General features: G+C 49.4%; 1 protein-coding gene across 10 annotated transcripts in view; it reads left to right on the top strand.

Annotated features, from left to right (window-relative positions):
* ARHGAP22 (Rho GTPase activating protein 22) overlaps window positions 1–22048 on the top strand; it is a 217856-nt gene that overhangs the window by 164853 nt on the left and 30955 nt on the right. For 5 of the 10 annotated variants that reach the window (XM_021073072.1, XM_021073078.1, XM_021073073.1 and 2 more), the window contains one exon: window positions 13521–13697. The exons of 1 other annotated variant lie outside the window; for it this stretch is intronic. In XM_021073072.1, the coding sequence (XP_020928731.1) occupies window positions 13521–13697 (177 nt within the window). Of the gene's footprint in view, window positions 1–5604; window positions 5838–13520; window positions 13698–22048 lie in introns of those variants that run through there. 4 more of the 10 variants (XM_021073075.1, XM_021073076.1, XM_021073082.1 and 1 more) reach the window with 3 other exon arrangements.

The following is a 22048-nucleotide window of genomic DNA, read 5'->3' as shown; positions in this document are numbered from 1 at the left end:
GTCTGAGTCGCATCTATGACCTACAACACAGCTCACAGCAATGCCAGATCCTTAACCCACTGAGCAGGGCCAGGGATCGAACCCACATCCTCATGGATTCTAGTCAGGTTCTTTACCAACAAGCCACAGCGGGAACTCCTCATCTAGTTTTTAAAATAGGTAACTTGGTTCAAATATCAGAAGGCCAAAGCTAATCTTCCTGCATACTTTTCCTCCCTCTTACCTCCCAGATGAACTGCTGCTCCTAATTTCTTTGTCTCCTTCCAGAGGTATTTTGCACAAATAGGTATATTTCTGTTCTTTCCTCCCTCCCTTCCTTTGCAAAAATGATAGCATGTCATTCTTCCTTTTGCATTTCTCACTCATCAGTATCTCTCACAGAACATTCTGGGTATAAGGAGCACCCTCATTTTGTTTAATACCTGCAAAGCATCACATTTTATGAACATATAGCCTTCCCCTCTCCTTTTGTCATCTGTCTTTTCACTTTCTTTTTTCTTTGCCTTGCAAATATTTTTAACTTTCTGGTAGTGAAATTTTCTTTTGTGGGCTCTGGTTTTGGGGTCATATCCCAAAGCTCTTTCCCACTTAGAGATTATATGAAATTTCTCCCACAGTTGATCCTGGTACTTTTGTTTCATTTTTTAATCTTTAAATCATTGATCCATTATGATTTTTTATTTTGTTGTAGGGTGTACTGTACAGATCCAACGTAATCATTTTTCTCCAGGTGCTATCCAGTGTCCCTTTTCCCTTTATTAAATAATCCATCTTGTACTTGCACATTTGAAATAATTACGCCTTAACTCCATTCCAAATTCCCAGATGTATCTGTCTCTCTGGTCAGGTTGTTTTTTTATTGTCGTAGCTGTATACCTCCCTCATTATTAGGGCTGGTCTGACATGATTCTTTTTTACAATAATGCATTTGCTCTTTTTGCTTGTGAACTTTAGAATCAACATATCTAAAAAGAAGTGCTAATGGTATCGCATTGTGTTAAATTTATGGACTAAATTACGGCGAAATGGCATCTCTGAGTTTTCCTACTTCTATGGCTGGTATGCATTTCTGTTTCTTCTAATTTATAAATAGATTGTGACTTCTGTATATTAATTTTGTGTCTGGTTACCTTACTGAATTGTCTCGTTGCTTATAATGGTTTTCCAGTTCGTTGACTTAGGTTTTCCACGCATCTAAATAGTAACAGCAATAATAATAACACCACATCCTCACCTTCTGCTTTTATAGTTTTACGTATTTTCCCTAATCTAATGGCACTGGCAAATACTTTGAGGAAAATGTAAAATAGCAGTGGTGACGGTGGACATGCTTGTTTTGTCATTGGCTTTGGCTGCATCCACGCTGAGGGACGATCCATTTATTCCCACTGAATGTGGAGTTTGTATCAAAATGGCTGTTAACTGTAGTCACGTGCCTTCTAAGGTGTCTCTTGGACCTGGACTGCCAGACTACCAGTGTGCCCCAGCTGGCCCAGACCTGGACCTCCCTGGAAGCTCCTGGGGAAGCCAGTGCAGCCATGAAAGGCTGCCTGGTGGCTCTCGTCTCTGGACTTGGATGCTGTCAGCTGCAGGAAGCAGAAAAGCCCACCTAAGGGGCTTAAATCAAAGGAGAGATGTTATTCTCACAGACTGAGAAGCCCAGAGGCCGGCCAGCGATTCAGGGGCTCAGCCAAGTCAGCAAGGGTACAGGCCTCCTCCTCCCCCACCCTCCTTAGCCTGTCACCTTTGCTGGCTGGTCATCATGGTTGCAAGATGATCACCAAACATCCCACAGGCAGGTTGGACATGCCCCCTTGAGGAAGAGGGATCTTTTGATGGCATCCTTCTCAGGAGTCAGGAAGCCTTTCTCAGAAGCCCCTCCAAGAACCCCTCCCCCAAATCTCAGAGGCTGCATCATCCAGTCTTAGCCTATAAGGGCAGCTGTTTGTCATTTCTTTAAAAGTCTTCCTTAATGTCCTATATGTGCTCATTTTTAATGGCTGCATGATTCCATCCGGTTTAGGTGTCCACTTTTCTAAGCCCTTCCCCTATTTCAGTCGTTGCTTTGCTTCCAATATTGTACAGGGCTCTGCTGTGGCAATTCTGTTGGGATGTTTTAGAATTCCCAGAGCTCTAGTTCCTGAGGTGGCCACTGCCTTTCTCAGGCCAACATGAATTTCACTTTTAGTTCTAGTGACATGCGGTTGAAAGCTCAGAGTTGGGTCCCAGAAGCCTGCAAGGGACAGGGTCGTGGGGAGACTGCAAGGTCCACTGTGTGCTGTCTGCTTGGGGGGTTCTAGCTCTCTGCCCAAGACTGGTGGTGTTGGGACACACTTTTTCAGAGTGTCAGTGATTTCCTTGGCTGCCCTGGCCCTGGGGTAGAGGGCCAGTGAGTGAGCACCTTAATGTGGAATATCTAGGGGCCCTGAAAACAGATGGGCACCCTGAGAACAGACAGGCACTCTCCAGGCGTTCTCACTGAGACAAAAGACGTCCTCCCCAGGAAGAGAGAGGCCAGCATAAGGTTTTCTTGTGCCCCAGTGTCATGTTGTGGGGCACGATCTGTGTGGGGTACAGTCTGCTCATCTCCATCCTGCTCACCTTGGCTTTCTCCTTTCTTCACAAGATCCTGTCTGCATGCAGGCCCAGGTAGATGTTACCTGCATGGAGCTTTGGGCAGCTTGAGGACCTGCCCCGGGGTTTGCATCATTGTTCCTCCAGGCACAGGACAGCAACCCTAAGGGACAGACACCAGAGAGCCCTGAAGGAACCACAGCGACTTGAAGTCTCTGCTCCTCTCAGCCCGTCACCTCGCCTCTGACTTCTTGCCCTCCACTTCTCCCAGGTCCCGGGCCAGCTCTCTTCCTGGTGACAGTGACAGAGCTGGGTACCTACTGCAGCGCTGCCCTGGGGATGGAGCAGAGTGGGGAGGGCTTATGAGTGTATACGAGACGCCGGGCCCTGCAGTCAGCTAGACAACAGAAAGGCACTGTGGAGTTCCCCTTGTGGCTCAGTGGGTTAAGAACCTGACTGGTATCCGTGAGGATGCAGGTTCGATCCCTGGCCTGGCTCAGTAGGTTCAGGATCCAGTATTGCTGCCAGCTGCGGCATAGGTCGCAAATGCAGCTTGGATCAGGCATTGCTGTGGCTGTGGCTATGGCAAAGGCCATCAGGGGCAGCTCCGATTCGACCCATAACCTGGGCACTTCCATATGCTGCAGGTGTGGCACTAAAAGAAAAAAAAAAAAAAAAGACACGGCAATTGTTTGCTTGGCAGAAGCAGCTGGACACCGGACAGCAGATGCCAGGCTACCTGGGCTTCATTCCTGTGTGTCCGCAGTCCTCTGCCTCTTACTTCTGTATCCATTTCCCCCAGGGGGCCTTCTTTCCCTACCCGCTCAGAGTTATTTTGCAGCACACATTTAGGCTATGAGACAACCTTTCCCCTACTTTCTTAGAGTTCCCTGTGTCAGGTGACAGCCCTGCACTCTCTCTACTCCCTTCCCTCCACCTTCCCTTCTCTCCTTTTTCTCTCTGCATTTATGACACTAAAACCATCCAGGAATGCAGAGATGGACTGTCAGCCTCCTCCCATCCCTGGCTAAGGGCTGACATTGGAGGGCACACGGGTCACACAGAGGACATCTTGTCACTTTTTGCCCTGTTCACTTCTAGTAAGATACTAGGTCCATCCAGACCATATGCAAGGGGGTGATTGTCCAAGGGTGTGAACACCAGGAAGCCAGGGGGTCACCATGGAGGCTGCCTTGCACAGGGATGGAGCCAGGAGGACAGACTGCAGCCAGACTGCCTGGGTTCAGATCCTTAACTTCAAGAGTGGCTGGTGAGTGGCCAGCATTTAGGTGGCCAGTTGGCAAGGAATTTTCCCTCACTGCCCAGTTGGGAAGTACTGTCCTAATTGGTCATGTAACCTCAGACAAAGTACTCAACCTCCCCCAGCCTCTATTTTCTCATCTGTAAAATGGGTTTCATAATTGTACTGCCTTATATGGTTGTGCTGAAGATACTGAGCCTAGATAGGCAAAGCTCTTAGAACAGTGCCCAGCATGTGGTAAACATCCAGTAAAACTTTTATTAAGAGAGATTGCCTGTCACTTGTATAGGGCCCTCTATGTATCCCCACAGTGACCACTGCCATTCACTGAACTTCTGCCCTTTTCCAGGCACTGGACTAGTCCCTGGGGATCCAAGCAAGACCAAGGGAGGCCTGATCTGCTTTCATGAAACTTGTCAGCCTTTAGCAAAGATGCAATAAGCTCGTATACAAATAAATAAGCTAACTTCCCACTGTGCTCCATTCTGTAGAGAAGCATGTGAGAGTCATTGGGCAGGAGGGGCAGTTACTTGACACAGGTTCTCACCAAGGGAAATTTTCTCTAAGTGGCATTTGAGCTGAGGTCTGAAGGTGATTGGGGACTTGCTCTACAAGGATCTCGGAGAACCACATTCGGGGAACCTAAAAGAGCAGAGGTTCCAGTTGGAAGACGGTGAACTTGAGGAAGAGGAAGGGGTCCAAGGGCGGCTGATGGCAGAGAGGCTGGGCACGTGGGTGGAGATGTGGTCAGGGGACCTGGAGGCCTGGGGTTACATTGGAGTTGGATTTTATTCCAGGAGCAATAGGCCCTTGGAGAACCTGTAAGCAGATGTGCTTTGCTCTTGGTTGGCTGCTTTTCTTTGTTGAAGGGATGGGTAGGTGGACGGACATGTGGGACAGATAGGCAGATAGACAAGTGGCCTCAATACAAGCGCAGCAGCTTCACCTCTCCCACCAGAGTTGGGTGCCCCCAGCCGGCCCCAGCCCTTTAGGATATTATCTTCAGAGCTGCCTGTGGTCCAGACTCCTGACCCTGGGAGGAGCGAATGAGCAGAGGTGGCCAGGCCAGGCAAGGGGGCTCTTTGTCCCTGGGATCAGGGAGACACAATAAGGGTGGCCACTGATTTCATGGAAAGAATCCCAAACTGCTAGATCGAAATCCTGCTGTGCCATTTCCCACCTGGCCCCTGGGATCTCCCAGAGGTCCAGCTGCCTTGTTATAAGTCATGGATAATGGCTACGGCGGGTGCGGTGACACTTGGGAAGCACAGGCAGGTGGCGTGCCAGCCCCTAGCTTTCTGGTCTCATTCAATCCTCACCAGAACCTCGTGCTAATGAAGAAATGGAAACATAGAAAAATGCCCTGGCCCATAAGCACTTACATTTTATCAGCCTTCTCCCTCGTGTTCATCTGACCTCTACCAACCAGGTGAGGTAGGCTCCACTTGGAGGTCCCAAAAGCACAAAGCTGGTAGGGCTGGGGGTCCAGCCTTGTGCTTTCAGCCCCTCCATGCTGGGGGAAAGGGCTGGACCCAGCAGCAGCCGGGTGCCACTTACTGAGCTCCCAGTCCTGGAAGGCAGGGGAGGGAGTGTGCAAGGTGGCAGGAGCTTGGGACCTACCTAGGGATTTTCGTTGTAGGAAACCCAGGCAGACCGTGCCCCAGCCCTAGTACCAGCTGGAAGGCCCCACAGGAACCCAGTTGTTCCTTCTCGCCTGGCCCCTCCCAGGACAGTCCCAGCTTTGGAGCACTGAGAAGTACAGAAGTTCCCCAGGAGAAACAAAAAGTGCCTGGCCCCAGCCCACGGGCAGGGCGCACAGGCAACCAGAGGCTTCAGTCTCTGCCCCAAGTAACCCAGAGCTGCCAGCACCCCCTGTGCCTGGCGTCTGTCCCTGGCCTGGCCGAGTTTGGCTGCCACTCCCGCCACCACAGCCTTGTCACTTCTTGCACCATGCCTTTCTGCCCCGCCAGGTATCTGAAGAAGAGCAGGCGGCTGCCCAGGGGTAAGTGGACAGCTGGGACCAAAAGCAGGCTGCAGGGACACCAGGCTGGGAGATGGTTCACCCTTGAAAGGCAGGTGGTGTTGGTGGGTCCAAGCAGGTCAGGAGAAATGAGTGAAGACAGGGTGACAGGACCACACAGGAGGCTTGGACCTCTACTCAGGTTCAGCCTGGTGCAGCCTGACAAGGGGAGGTGGGGGAGGCTGCCCCTGGATACACTGCAGAAAAGCCCAGCTGGCAACTGGGCACTGCCCAGAGCTGGCCACCTGTGCGCACATACACAGAGAGTCTCAGGAAGCCTAGGGGTGGTGGCCTCTCCCTCTCCCCTCCAGCTCCAGTCTAGGCTCTCTGGAGGCTGTCCAGTCCTGTAGCACCAGCCATGGATGGCTTCTGAGCACTTGGAGTGTGGCTAGCCTGAATGTGCCATTAGTGCAAAATACACGCTAGATTTTGAAGACTTAGTACAAAAACGTGTGTGTGTGTGTGTATGTGTGTAATATCACAGTAGTTTCTGATTACATGTTGAAATGAATGATACTATTTGGTATCAAATAGAATAAAATATATCATTCAAAATAAGTACAGACTGGGAATTTGGGTTTAGTAGATGCAAACTATTACAATTAGAATGGATAAGCAATGAGATCCTGGTATATAGCACAGGGAACTATATCCAATCATTTGTGATGGAACATGATAGAAGATAATATGAGAAAAAGAATGTATATATATGTATGCCTGGGTCACTTTGCTGCGTGGCAGAAATTGACAGAACATTATAAATCAATTATAATAAAAAGAAATTTGTTTTAAATAGAGGGGAAAAGGGAAAAAAAATAAGTTCACCTGCTTCTTGTTACTTTTTAGGGTAGCTACTAAAACATTGGAAATTGTCCCTGTGGCTTGCATTATGTTTCTGTTGATTGTGCTGCTCTGGACAGCTGTATCCCCACACTTGACCTTCTCCCTTAGAATCCATGTATTGGGGCCCTCCTTAGGGCTCCCCACTCCCCTGGGCAGCGAGTAGAATGCTGGTGGGCCCTGTCACACATCGTACATTGCACCTGCCATCACCTTTAAACAGTGACTTCTTTTGTTTTTTAAAACATTTCCCGGGAGTTCCCGTCATGGCTCAGTGGTTAATGAATCTGACTGGGAACCATGAGGTTGTTGGTTCGATCCCTGGCCTTGCTCAGTGGGTTAAGGATCCGGCATTGCTATGGCTGTGGTGTAGGCAGGTGGCTAGAGCTCTGATTGGACCCCTAGCCTGGGAACCTTCATATGCCATGGGAGTGGCCCTAGAAATGGCAAAAAGACAGAAAAAAAAATTTCCCATAAATCCTGGGCTAATTCAGAGGTCCGTTGATTAATTACATCAGAACGGCAACTTTTTGACCTGAAACGTCATAGAATAAGTCCCGTGGGCTACAGTGGTTTATAAAGTGGTTTTGCAGATATCATTTACTCTTGTTTCTTTTTGTTATGAAAATTTTTATACCAAAAAGTTGAACCAGAGGAGCTCTTGTCTTAGAACCCATGTCAGAACCTGCTGGGTTTTGGAGTCATCTTCCCTCCCCCAAAGCCCCTTGCGTGAGTGGAAAGAGAGACTCAAGCACAAAAGGAACCTTTTAAATCCAGGAGCCCAGAGGGGAAGAAAGCCCAGCTGGGAACAAGAAAAGCTGAGCTGGGGCCTGGCTGGGTCACCTTGGGGCTGGTCCCTTATCAAGCCATAGGCTGACAGTGAGCACAGTGTAGGGTCAAGGTTAGGAACCAGCCTGCCTGGGGTCATAGTTCACTGATGTTACAGCTTGAACATGCTCCCAAACATCTCTGGACTTCAGTTTCCTTTTCTTCGAAATGAGAGTAATGACACCGCTTCTCCTCAGTTGGTTAATACTGTGCCTACCTGAGAGTGGGTGCCCTGTGTCAGCTCTGGTCCTGCTGCTGCTATTACTCTTGCATTCATCCCAGGTCCCCTGTCCACCCTTTCCATGCCAGGCACTGCTCAGCATGCTGGAGCTGCTCATAAAACAGGCAGAGTGGGGGCGGGCTGAAAACCAACAGTATAAACAAGCGCGTCATGTAAACACACCAAGTATGTGTGTACTGAACTATGATAAGTGCTGTGGAAAAATTGAGGCCAGGGAGGGATGCGGGTTGCAGTGGGTGATGCAGAATGAGATTTCAGTGGGATAGTCGGGAAGCGTTGTCCAAGAAGATGACGTTGGAGGAAAGACTGGAAGGAGGTGGGGGAGAGTCTGGAAGAATAGCTTTCCGGACGAGAGCAAGGGCAATGGGAAAGCAAGTGAAAAGACCCTTGGGCAGGGCCATGCCTGATTTTCCCAGGAATGATGGAGAGCAAAGCAGAGAGCAGCAGTGAGGCCAGGGGGATAGTGGTTGAGGGGAAAGGGCCTAGAAGAGCACTGCAAGGACTTTCTTAGGGCGGCAGGCACTGAAGGACTTTGAGCAGAGGTGCATGAGCTGGTTTGAATCTTAACTGGGTCACTGATGCCATATTGAAAACAGGCCATCGGGTGGTGGGGGGCAGGGGAGGGAGGGAGCCCAGAGACAACGCCCTAATCCAGAGGAGCAGTGATGGTGCTAGAACAGCTCGAACTGTACAACGTGGTCAGACTGTGAACATATTTTGAAAGAGGAGCCAGTAGAATTTGCCGATGGGAATGGATATGAGAGAGCAGAGCCGAGGATGTGTCTGTTTTCCATGTGCATAACTAGAAGGTGGAGTTGCCCTCCCAGGAGAAGGGGAGGGGTGGCAGATCTGGAGATGGAGTTCAAATTCAGTGAGTGACAGGTGCCTGGAGACAACTCAGTGGAGCCGAGAAGGGTCTGGAGGCAGGGGGACAGTGAATTTGGAGGCCATCAGTGTAGGGACGGCAGTTAAGGCTCTGCGACTGGACGAGCTCACCGAGGGACAGTGTGGGACAATGTGGAGACACTGGGAGGGAAAAGGACAGCTGACTCACAACTTTCTGCTTTGGGCATCTGGTTGCCCGGCAGTGAGATAGGAACACAGGATGAAGCTGGTGTGATGGGCAAGGTGGTGATGATTTTCAGATAAGCCATGTTGTGCCTGTGGGACGTCACACACCTATAGAGTCATAAAAAGTCATGTAGACGCATAGAAAGTATAGAACTTGTTGCTCTATATCAGTGGTTCTCCACTGGGGGGGTGGGGGTTGCCCCCTAAGGAACTTTTTTTTTTTTGTCTTTTTTTTTTTGCTATTTCTTGGGCTGCTGCCACGGCATATGGAGGTCCCTAGGCTAGGGGTTGAATCGGAGCTGTAGCCACCGGCCTACGCCAGAGCCACAGCAATGCGGGATCCGAGCCGCGTCTGCAACCTACACCACAGCTCACGGCAACGCCGGATCGTTAACCCACTGAGCAAGGGCAGGGACCGAACCCGCAACCTCATGGGTGCCAGTCGGATTCGTTAACCACTGCGCCACGACGGGAACTCCCAAGAAGGGAATGTTATGAACAGCTTTATGCCAATAAATTCAGCAGCTTAAATGAGACAGACAATTCCTTGAAAGACACAAACTATAAAGCTCACTCAAGAAGAAATAGGTATATATATTACTGAAATTTGTTATTAAAAACCTTCCCACAAGGAGAAGTCCAGTTCTAGGTGGCTTCATTGGTGAATCCTACCAAATATTTTTAGAAGAAATAATAGCAACTCTACACAAACTCTTCCAAAAATATTGAAAAAGAAGGCATGCTTACTAGCTTTTTCTGTAATGCCATCATGACCCTGATACCAAAATCAGACAAAGACATAAGAAAAGAAAATAGCATACCAATAGCCTTCCTGAATATAGATGAAAAGTTCTCAGTAAACTTTTGGCAAATCAAATCCAACAGTATATAGAAAGGACAATACATCATGACCAACTGGGATTTCAGGAATCCAAGGTTAGTTTAACATTTGAAAATCTATCAACATAATTCATCATATTAACAAACTGAACACACGCACACACACACAGACACACACGCACACACACTGATATCTCAAAAGATATAGTAAAAAGCACTTGACAGAATCCAACATTCATTCCTAATAAAAATTCTCAGCAAATAGGAAATAGATGGGAACTTCTGCAACCTGAGAAAGGACGTCAACAAAAAAATCTACAACAGATATACGTAATGATGAAAAGATGAATGTTTTTGCCATAAGATCAAGAACAAGACAAGGATGTCCACTCAAGGATGTAATTTGACCCTCAACACTGTATTTGAGGGTCTAGTCAGTGCAATTAGGCAAGAAGAAGAAATAAAAGGCACCCAGATTGGAAAGGAAGAAGTGAAAATTGTCTTCATCCTCAGATGGCACAAACACCTGTGTAGATGCACTGGCAAGTCCATGGGGAAAGGATAATCTGTTCAACAAATGGTACTGGAGCAACTGGACATCCATTTATAAAAGAATGGGCTCCAATCTGTACCTGCACTATATACAAAAACTAACTCATAGACCTACATGTAAATCCTAAAAACACGAAACTTCTAGGAGAAAACTTAGGACCTTGGGTTGAGGAAAGACTTCTTAAAGGATACAAAAGTAGAAGCACCCTCAATAAAAGAAAACAGTTGATAAGTTGGGCTTCATCAAAATGAAAAGCATCTCTTGGAAGTACCCTGTTAATAGAACGAAAAGAAAATGCAAAGACTGGGAGAAGTATTTGCACGGCATATATCTGATAAAGACCTTGTATCCAGAAGATGTAAAGAAGTCTCAAAACTCAATAAAGAAAAATGAACTGCCTATTTAAAAAATGGACAAAAGATTTCAAGAGTTATTTTACCAAGGTAGACACATGGATGGTAATTACATCCATAAAAAGATGTCCACCATCATTAGTCTCTTGGGAAATGCGAATTCAAACACAGTGCTCTTCCCTACACACCCATTAGAAGGGCTCAAAGTAAAGAGACCGACCACACCAAGTGTTGCTGAGAAAGAGGAGCAGCTGGAACCCTCCTGCACTGCTGGTAGCTACGTAAAGTGGTGCAATCACTTTGGAAAAGAGTTTGTGGCAGGTTCTTAAAAAGCTACACAATAAGCAACAAGTTCTTACTGTATAGCACAGGGAGCTATATCCAACCTCCTGGGACAGACCATGACGGGGGCGGGGGGAAGAATATTAAGAATGTATATATGTATAACTGAGTTACCCTGTATGTACAGCAGAAATTGGTGACATTGTAAATCAACTATACTTGAATTAAAAGACTAACTCTTAAAAAAATTTAAACATACATATATAAACATACATACATATATGTTTATGTATTTAAACATACATACATATACGTAGGAGTTCCAGTTGTGGCTCAACGGTAGCAAACCTAACTAGTATCCATGAGGACTAGGAGGCAGGTTTGATCCCTGGCCTCACTCAGTGAGTCAAGGATACGGCGTTGCTGTGAGCTGTGGTGTAGGTTGCAGATGCATCTGGGATCCCGCGTTGCTGTGGCTGTGGCGTGGGCTGGGAGCTACAGCTCTGATTGGACCCCTAGCCTGGGACCCTCCATGTGCCACAGGTATGACCCTAAAATGACCAAAAAAAAGAAAAAATGCATACATGAAAAGTACTTGAAAAGTTAAACACACAGGCTTAGAGCACCAGGAGAACAGGACCCTGGGCAGAGGCACAGGTGGACATGGGAGTATCTGTCAGCCTCTGGGCAGGGTGGATCCAGGTTTTGTAGATGAAGCTTATAGACATGGGTGGCCCTCTTTAGGAAAAAGGAATTCAAGTTAGATACAAATCTAAATATTCATTTAGGCAAACGAGTAACTGCAACAAGTTTATGGAGCCGTAGATCTGCAGGTTCCTTTCTTGTGAGTCATCCTATGTTTTTCCAGAAAAGCGTAAGTAGAGGAGCTTCCTGGTGGCACCTGGCTTCCCATCCCCTCCTTGAACACTCAGCCACCTCAGCCCTCTAGTCCATGTTGTGTGAGGCGCTAAAGATGCCAAGCTTGTCCCTGAAGTCACTGTCAGTGACAGTGGCCTCGCCCCGTGAATGACCACGCAGCTGATCCAGCCGTGGGTACAGTCTTTATTTTCCGTAGGCCCACCCTGTCTCTTGGGCTTCAGGCTCTGCTGTCTCTGCTCAGGCTCCCTTCCTCTACTCCTCTGCTGCCCAGTTGTGGCAGGGGCCTGAAGGAGCCGGGCTCGTGTGTGTATTGAGGGGCGTAGACCGCATCCTAGGGCCCTGGCTCACCACAGTCCCGAACTTCAGGCCGGTGGGCCTCTCCAGCCTGCTTTCGCACTACCCAGCCTCCAGGTCTTGCCTTTGGCACCCCCTCAGCAAGAATGCACCCATCCCGTTACTGAGCCCTTCTGAGTGGCCCCCTGGGATTCCCCAGTCCTCAGCGGCCTTGCTGTGACACTGTCAGCCTGACCCCAGCAGGCTGCCTTGTTCATTGGGGAATGATGTCAGAGCCCCGGCTGGCTCAGAGCCCAGGGCTGAGGACTTTGAAACCCTGGCTCATATTGGCTGTGTGAGTTCAGACAAGTTCCTTAATCACTCTGTGCTCCAGTATCCTTTTCTGTCAAGTGCAGACAGTCACTGTACCTCCCCCAGAGTCACTGTCAAGATTAAAGACTCCTAGGAGGGCAGGTCTGTCAGCTTTGTTCACTAGAAGAGTCAGGCAGTGCTCTGGTTCACTGGCAGGCAGGCAGCAAGGGCTCAGGAAGCCCTTCCTCCTGGCTGGTCTCCATCCCTGGGCTGCGGGCTCCAGCAAGGAACAGCCTGGGCCTCACAGTTCTCCTGCCATCCCACCCCCTTGGGAACACGGATCTCTGGGACTCACCCCCCGCCCCCCCCGACCAGCAGATAGTCCTGGTTAGTCTGAGGCTCCAGGACCTCTGGCAAGTAATGGTGAGTTATATGTTATGGGATGGGGGTGGGACCAAAAGACAAGATTATTCTCGAAAACCTCTTACACTGCCAGTACTTAATATACTTCAGATCAGTATAAATTGTTGTAGGTATATCTCAAAGATTAATTCACTTTCGCACGAAAATACTAGGAGCTACTGTAAGGAAAGTAGGTTCAGAAACGACTGAGGTTTCCCATCCTTCTGCCTTTAGATAATGATCCAGAATCTAGCTGTGAGTGGGGACAGTTGGAGAATTCTGGAGCGTTTCCTCCATCCCGGTTCAATATCCAGCCTCTGCACACCTCTAATACCTGTGAAGAATTGGGTCTCGTTTTCCGGCTGGGGAGAGCAGGCTGTGATGTCAGAGCCTGTGTGAAAAGCACTCGGTGACGTTGAGCCTGTGTTTAAGATGCGTGAAGCTGATTTGAATAAAATACATAGCAGAGCTCCTCCAGCGTCTGAACTGCTCTGAGCTGGCATCAGATCTGCGTGCTTTAGTGAGTTCCGATTTGATACAGAAAAATAAGGAGACTAAGAGGGAAAAGAAACCCTGCGAAGGCCCCAGAGACAAATGTGTGAGGTGTGAAAGGCATGGGCTGCAAATATAGAGCCGAAAAGCACAGCTGTTGCTGATGGTTTGGAGAAGCAGCCTTCTCACACACCCAGGGAACAGAGGCCAGCGGTTTAGGGGCTGGAGAGCGTGCTGTGGGGGACGTGCCCTGTGTCCACTGGGGTCCCTGGAGTAAGTCTGTTCTCCCTGTCTTGCAGGTGGTGCCGGGGAGCGGGAGAAGGTGCCAGCCAACCCCGAGGCGCTCCTGCTCATGGCCAGCTCCCAGCGGGACATGGAGGACTGGGTGCAGGCCATCCGCCGGGTCATCTGGGCCCCGCTTGGCGGAGGTACTGCCCGTAGCTCGCATGCTCACCCTCTAGAACCCTTGCCTCCAGGTAATCATGCCCCTCCACCCTGCCCCGAGCCTGCAAGACCCCCTCACTCACGACCTGCTGGCGGAGTCCCAGGCTTCCTATGGCAGATGGGCAGTGTCATCCTCTTCTGCCACCAGCCCTCAGGAGTCACCCCTCGGTGGACCAAGCAGGTCCTGGCAGGGGAGAGCTGCCCACTTTTCAAAAATGTGCCATCCTTTGACCAGTGAGTCTGTGGCTTATGTGTGCTTGCCTCCCTGTGTCCAGACACATGCGGGGTGTATGAAGCAGTCTGCACTTAGAGGCCAGAAGTGGCCCCTCGAGAGGTCCTAGGGGATGGCTAGGGACCATGTCCTTCCCTCTGTGTGGCTTGTGGCGCCTCCATGGCCCACAGAACCTGCCGTGTCCCTGACCTGAAAACAAGGGTTGCCATTTGCTCACCTTCTCTATTCTACACTTTCTTTGGGTGCCTAAAATGTACTGAGTAGTGTTCTAGGCACCAGGAATTCAGTGGTAAAGCAAATAGAGAATTCTCTGCCCTCCGCACTTCCCCCCCACCCGCCCTGGTCCTAGGGGAGACTGACAACAGGCAAGTAAAGGTGACACGTGACGTCCAGTAGCGAGAAACCCAGGGAGCAAAGCAGAGCCAAGTGGGAAGACAGAGGGGACGTTGTGTTAGGTGTTGTCCATTAAACCAACTTAACAAAGTCGCCAGGAGCACCAGGGGATGTGGGGTAAGAGCATGAGGGCAGAGGGAGCAGTGAGTGCAAAGGCCCTGGGGTGGGAATGGGCCAAGGGAACACGAGGACTTCAGGAGGGTCTGAGGCCTCGGGGACATGGTGGGGATTTCAGATTATGTTATGAATTGATGAGGCACCAGGGAGGGCTCAGGATGAGCGGGAGACAGACACAAATTTGACTTTTATTTTTAAAAAGCGCTCTCTGGCTGCCGTGTGGTGGTGGGCCATAGGGAGACAAAAGCAGCCACTACAGGTGGGACAGTCATCAGACAGGAGTGCAGGGCCTGAGCGGGCCAGGGAGTGGAGGAGGCAGGAAGAGGGGTCAGCTGAGATGCCTTATGAAGGTGGAACCATGGGGTTTGCTGATGGTCTGGACATGGGGTACAGGAGCAATGGAAGGACAATGCCCAGCTGTGCAGTGGCCACCTCTGTAGATTGGTGTCCCTATGAAAAGGGCTTTTAGAAGGGATCATTATGCCAGCTGTGCTGGAGCCAGCAACCCCTGCCCCCCTTCCACCAGCATGGACATGGGGGCTTCGGGCTGGCCATGTTCTGACCACACAAGCCACAGACGTCCTGTCTCTCCATGTTTCAGTGTTTGAGTGACGCACTGTCCAGGCAGAGGCAGAAGCTTCCTTTGGCCCCACACTTTCAAAAAATAGCCCTACACTGTTAGCCTCCCTGCCCCCTGGTAGTCGCAGTGCCTTTGACCCCCAGCCCCAGCTTAATGGCTTGGGCAGATCCAAGCCCCCAGGAACTTCTGCAGCCTCCACAGCTTCCTTTGGTGTGAGGTGGTTGACCGTGAGCAAGTAGAACAAAATAGAGCCCAGGAGTTCCCGTCGTGGCGCAGTGGTTAATGAATCCGACTAGGAACCATGAGGTTGCGGGTTCGGTCCCTGCCCTTGCTCAGTGGGTTAAGGATCCGGCGTTGCCGTGAGCTCTGATGTAGGTTGCAGATGCGGCCCGGATCCCGCGTTGCTGTGGCTCTGGCGTAGGCCGGGGGCTACAGTTCTGATTGGACCCCTAGCCTGGGAACCTCCATATGCCGCGGGAGCGGCCCAAGAAACAGCAAAAAGACAAAAAATAAATTAAAAAAAAAAAATAGAGCCCAGAGGCTGACGCCCAGGTAGCAGGACTTGGCTTTATGACAGGTGGCACCTTTGAGCACCTGGAAAAGGAGAACATTGCCGTGACCTTGAGTAGAGAGAGACCCTTTATATGAGTTACATAAAGCACCAAGTGTTTAGCAATACAGTGAGAAATAAATATGATTCACCTTAACAGCAGAAAACTCCCCAGCAGTGAAAATGAATGAACTACATGCTGCACCCAGCAACATTCTTTCATGAATCAGAGAAACATACTGTGAGACTGCAGGAACTCAAGAACATGCTGTGGTTCCATTTACATAAAGTTGAAAATAGGGCAGAGGGAAACTGTATTATTTATGGGCAAATAATTAGGCAGCAAAATCATAAAGAAAAGCAAAGAAGTGGATGCCATAAAAGTCAGGATTGCAGGTCTAGTTACACAGGTGTGCGTTTTATAATATTGTACATCTCTGTACATATGTGCTTTAAATACTTTCTGAATATCTGCATATTTCACTATATGAAAAAGTCAAAAACTAAATAAAGAAAGAGAAACTAAAGATCAAAGAGGCTAAGTCATTTGCCCAGGATGGCCCAGCTAGGCAGGAGCAGAGCTGAGAAACCGAGGTGGATGTTCTGACCTCAAAGGCTGGGCTTTGTCCCAGTATCCAGGGCACTGTCACGTCACGTGTGGTCTGCCTGCGCTCAGTGTGCTGGCCTTCTGACCCATACGCGTGCCTGACTCTGTCTCTTTGTCTCTCTCTATGCTTGCCTAGAATGAGGACCATTTGCAGAATCCCACATAGAACCCAGATTCGTGCCCTCCCCTGGCCCCCCTACCCCACTGTGCATCAGACCTCTCAGGCTGTGCACTATGTGCTGAAGAATTCACAAGAATTAAAACAGGAACCGCCATCAAAGGCGCTAACCTCCTTTCTACAAGAAGCATAGAGGAAACGCAGAAATCCCAGGGGTTAGTGGTGGCAGACGTGTCTGGGCAAGTGTGGGCACTGGTGGGGGGGCTCCATCAGCCTCTGCAGGTTTCCTGGCAAAGCTGTTATTAGCTGGGTTCCCCTAGAAAGGAGGCTTAGAGGATCAGCCCTTCTTTCACTGTTTAATAACGGAGCCTGTGAGCCCTTTCAAGCGTGTTTGTTCTGGCAGAGAGTGGCCACCTCTGACAGGCACAGTGGGCAGCGTGCCTGCTGCAGTCAGGGCAGAGCCTGACCAGCCCACAGAGAAAACAGGGCCAACTAGTGGGTCAGGGGAGCTGGTTACAACCACTGGCCTGCCCAGGGGTGGCCCTGATGGAGTGCCTCTTGTCTGGACATTCAGTCATTCAGTCAATCAGTCAGTCATTCCCTCAAGGAAGTGTTCTAGAGACACAGCAGTGAGTAGGACAGATGCCCTCTTGGATCTTCCCTCTTGGAGTGTGCATTTTAGTAAAGAAGACAGACAGCAAACAAGATAAGCCCAGTGAAGGTTAGAAGGTGGAGGGAGCCGTGGAGGCAGAAGAGGTGGGAAGGCAGACGGCAGTGATGTGGGGTCGGGGTTTAGCAACATTTGAGTCAAGGAAATGAAAGCGTGAGTTGCATATATACCTGGTCAGAGAGTTTGGATGTGTCTGTGTTGGAAGAGCAGCAATGAGGCTGGTGTACCTGGGGCAGAGTCTGTGAAGGGGAGAGAGGCGGTAAGGGGGTGGAGGGCCTTGTCACAGTGATGACTCTGGCTTTTCCTCTGAGCAAGGTGGTACCATTCATGGGTCTTGAACAGAGCAGTGGCCAAGCCGGACTCAGGTTCCAACAGGATCTCCATGGCAGCTGCCTGAGAATGGATGAAAGAAGCAAGAAGACCAGTTAAGAGCTTATGATGGCATCTTGGCCCAGGAGGGCATTGGTGATGAGGAGAAATTGAGTTCTTGATATATTTTGGAGGTGCACCCAATAGTATTTCCCCTACTGGAATGAGTAAAAGGTGTAAGAAATGAGAGAACTCAAGGGTGATTCCGAGAGTTTTGATCTAAGCCATGTAGAAGGATGGATTAGCCATTAACAGAGATGAGAAAGAACACAGGAAGTGGAAGGAAGAAAGGAAGGAAGATGGAGTGTTCACTTTGGGGCTTAGTCTGGGATACTTCTTAGAGGCTCAAGTCTAGATATAAGTAGGCAGTTTGACATTTAAGTCTAGAGAGCAGGAGAGGAACTGAGTTGGACAGAGAATTTGGAGGCCACTGACACACGGATGGGGTTTGAGGCCATGCAGCTGGATGAGACACCGCAGAGCAAGTGTGGGGACAGCGGAGGACCTAGGCTGAGCCCAGAGCTGCTCCCAGGTAGGAAGTCAGGGAGCAGAGATGGAGCCAGCACAGGGGGCTGAGGAGAGCCAGGAGCAAGTGGGGTCCCTGAGCCAAGTGAAGGAGAACATCTGAGGAAGAAGTATCTATGCACTGCCAATAGATCATCCAGGAGAGGATGGGTGGTGGGCACAATCCATTGGTGGCTTGGACAAGGGTAGTTTGGGTGGAGTCCTGGGAGTGAGGCCTGGCAATAGCAGGTATGAGAAAGGATAAGAGGAGGGCAATTGGAGTGTGAGCATAGCCAACTCTTTTAAGAGGTTTGCTCTAAAGGGAAAGAAATGGGACAGTAGCTGGAGAGGGGGTGGTCAGGTAAAGAGAGTTTACTTTTTTAAGTTGAGAGACAAACAGCAATGCTGTTGTTGCAGGTGAGGGAGAGAAGAATTGCTGTATATAGATGCCAAATTCCCCAACAAACTATTAACAAATTGAATCCAGCAATTTATAAAAGGATTATACACCATGACCAAGGGAGGTTTATCCTAGGAATGCAAGGGTGCCTTAACACCCAAAAATCAATTAATGCAATACATCAACAGGAAAAAAGGACAAAAAAACCCCCACATGATCATCTCAATCAATTCAGAAAAAGCATTTGATAAAATCTAGCACCCTTTCATGATAAAAACACTCAACAGTCTAGAGATAGAAAGGAATTTTCTTGACCTGCTCAAGGGCATCTTCAAAAATGTGCAGATAATATCATGCTTAATGGAGAAAGACTGGATGCTTTTCAGGAACAAGACAAGGATTCTCACTCTCACCATTTCTATTCAACATTGTACTAGACATTCTAGCCAGAGCAATTAGGCAAGAAAATGAAGTAAAATGCATCCAGATTGGAAAGTAAGAAACAAGTAATCTATTTGCAAATGACATGATCTTGTATACAGAAAATCTTATAAATCCACTAGAAATCTATCAGATCTAATTAAAAAAATCCAGCAAGATTACAAGATACAAGGTCAGTATATAGAAATCAGTTGTATCTCTATAGAGTAGCACTAAGCAAGCTGAAAGTGAAATTAAGAAAACTTCATCTATAATAGCTTCCAACAGAACAAAATACTTAGGAATACGTTTAACAAAAGAAGAACAAAACTTTTTACTCTGAAAATGACAAAACATTGTTGAAAGAAATTAAAGACCTAAATAAATGGAAAGACATCCCATGTTCATGCATCAGAAGGCTTGATATTGTGAGAAGAACCCCACTCCCCAGGGGATCTCTGGACTTCCATGCTCAGCTCCAGAAACACAGCCCCTGGGAGGACTTGTTGGGCAGCACGTCCTGGCCACCTCTCTCTGAAAGGGGAAAGAAAGGAGACACAGCTTATCTTCTGGTATCTGGTGGGAGCACATGGGCGAGTTTTTGCCTTGCGTGGTTATCTAGAGAGAGTGTAGGAAGGTGCTTGGCAAAACCAGTTGTGTTGAAGTATTAGAGGAGACAAAGTGAGCACAGGTTTCAGGATCAGGCTCTAGTCTCATGTGACCTGGTTCTACCCCTTGCTTGCTGTATGATCCTAGGCATGCCCGTTTACCCTCTCTGTGTCCTTTTTGGCAAAATGGGAATGTGAATATTTTGTTTGCAGGATTGTGGTAAGACTTAAGAGAAAATGGATGCAAAGCACTCAGCACTCTCAGCACTAAACAGTTCCATTCATTTACCCCAGAGTGTCGCCCAACATGCAGGCAGGGCACATGGCAGCGATCAGATGGAGCTTCCATTCTACTCCCCAGGACAGACAGTAACAAGGACAGTGCATCACGTGGCATGGCATACTTGCTGTCATCAGAACCACCCAGAGGAAGGCCTGTAAAGAGAGACTGCTAGATCCACCCCAGAGTTCTCAGCTCACTAGAATTTTGTTTCTCACAAGTTTCTAGGTGATGCTGCTGGTCTGGGGCCTATGTTTTGAGAACTGCTGTTTTAGAAGGTAGGGAGTGCCTTCTGAAAAATAAGAAAAAAAATAGAGCCATTTCAAATACAGAGGTGAGGGCAGGCCCAATGAGAGAGTGACCCCAAACAGAGTCTTGAATAAGGTGAGAACCTAAGCCAGCAGGGGGTCAGGTGGAAGTGTGCCACACCCAGGCAGCACCTCTGGCAAAAGCGTAGTCTTGAACCAGAGAAGAGGCAGGTGGGCCAGAGGGGATGAGGAATAGGGTCAGATGCAGAGGAGCCTGATGGAAGAGGAAGGATGCGATCTGTGATCTGATAGATAGTTAAAAGGACCACTCTGACTGCTGGTGGCAGAGGGACAAGGGGAAGCAGGGGGACCTCTTTGTTGTAATTGGGCAAGAGATGAGAGCACTTACACTGTGGTGGGTGGTGATGAAAGCGGGCAGATTCCAAATCTAGTTTGAAACTAGGACCTACAGGATCTCCTGGCTGTGGGTGTGAGAGAAAGACAGCTGTGCGGGTGGACTCCCAGGGGTCTGACTGACCGACTGGAAAGACAGAATTGTCATTAAGCAAGAGAGGAAGACTCAGCCCAGGGCAGTTTGTGATGCTGCAGCAAGACCAGAGGGCACATAGGAGTGTGGGCACATATGAGTTTGAGATGCCTGCCAGTCATTAAGCCAGCGGGCATACTGAGTGGACAGTTGGATGCAGGAGTCTGGGGGCCGAGGTTAGCGTTCAGTAACTAGTATCATGGTGACTCTCCTACCCACCCAGCAGGCATGGTCGAGCAAAGCCCAGAAGCTTTTCGTCCCAACTTTACAGGCAGTGGCACAGAGCAACAGTCCTGGGGTCAGGAGCCTGGCCTTGGAACAGTGTCCCTCCCAGAGTGACAGCTCTGTCCTGGGGAGGAACTTTAGGGGCAACAGGCCTGCGTGGGCCATCGAGCCTGGCTGCCCATGCCAGCCCCACCTGATGTGTGGGTGGCTCTTATGGCCTCTGGAGACTTTCCCCTGACCACCCTACCCACATTGACAGTCCCACCCTAGCTTCCCCAGAAACCATGGTGGGGAGGAAGGGGGGACAAACAGGGCAGGACACTTGACATGGAGAAAATCCAACCTCGGAACAACTTGGAGGGACACAAAGCAACCTTGTTAGTCCAGCTGGCTTTGGTCATTTTGCTGGAATGATATCTCCAAAAGGAAGCCCTTAAGGCACAATCAGATTCTGGATGAAAGGTCACTGGCCCCAGCCCAGGCTGGCAGTGGATCTTAATGGACCACATCTTCCCAGCACTGCTTCCTCCAGATCCCAGCCCTCTGGGAGATTCAAAAAGAGAGGGTCTTATTGTGAACCCACCTAACCAGGGGGCCTGAGCCATTCCCTGCAGCCTTTCCAAAGGGGGAAAGAGAGGACTGTCGCTGACCTGGGGTCCAGTCACTGAGCCCACAGAAGGGGGACTTGAACCTGATTCTGGTACCCTGGGCCCATCCTGTTGGGCCCCGAAGGTCCACATCCAGGCGAGGAGGAATTGCTCATACAGGCCTTGGAGCCCAGCCAGCCCCAAGCTCACAGAGGCCAGATCTGTCCTCTTCTGGGTATAGCGGTTGGTTCCCAGCACCCTGGGCCTCCTTACCCTGCAGTCCTCAGGGTTCTCCCCTGCAGTCAGAGGAGCCTGTGAGCTTGGATCCCCGGGCAGGGGAAGTAGCCGCCAGCCACAGACCCCACTAACGGGAGACCGGGGAGCCCAGGGCCGTTTACCAGAACAGAGGCAGAGGAGCAGCTGCCTTATTTTGGGAGATCCTGGCAAGCCAGCGAGGGTCATTTACAGGGGGTTGCTCTCCACCGCTTCCTGTGAAACTCAGGATGCTAACTGCTCAACCAACTGCCTTTTGCCTCTCTTTTTGTTGTTTTTGTTTGTTTTTTGCTTAATCGCTAAGTCAGCCTTCCCTCCCAGCAGCTGGGGTAGAGATGCCCCCACAGTTCGGCCTGCCTGGCTTCCCAGGTGTGCTAAATGCTCAGATCCCAGGGTGGGAAAAGAGCTAAAATGAGGCCAGTGGACAGTGAGTGCCAGTGACACTGCCTGATGTCCCAGAGAACCCCAGCCACAAAAGGAGAGAGCGGATCAATGCAGTCATTCTCCAAAGGAGTTAATGTTTATTCAGCATGTCCTTTGGGGGGCTCTGCGCCCTGGTTGATGCTTATAATCGCCCTTTAAAACAGATGAGGAGACTGAGCAGCAGGGAGGCTCAAGTCGTTTGTCTAGCTCCCAAAGGAGGAAGCAAGAAGCC

The sequence above is a fragment of the Sus scrofa genome, chromosome 14 (genome assembly GCF_000003025.6).
Source record: "Sus scrofa isolate TJ Tabasco breed Duroc chromosome 14, Sscrofa11.1, whole genome shotgun sequence".
Lineage (NCBI taxonomy): Eukaryota > Metazoa > Chordata > Mammalia > Artiodactyla > Suidae > Sus > Sus scrofa.
Note: the sequence above shows the minus strand (reverse complement) of the source record. Positions and strands in the feature narration are given on the sequence as shown.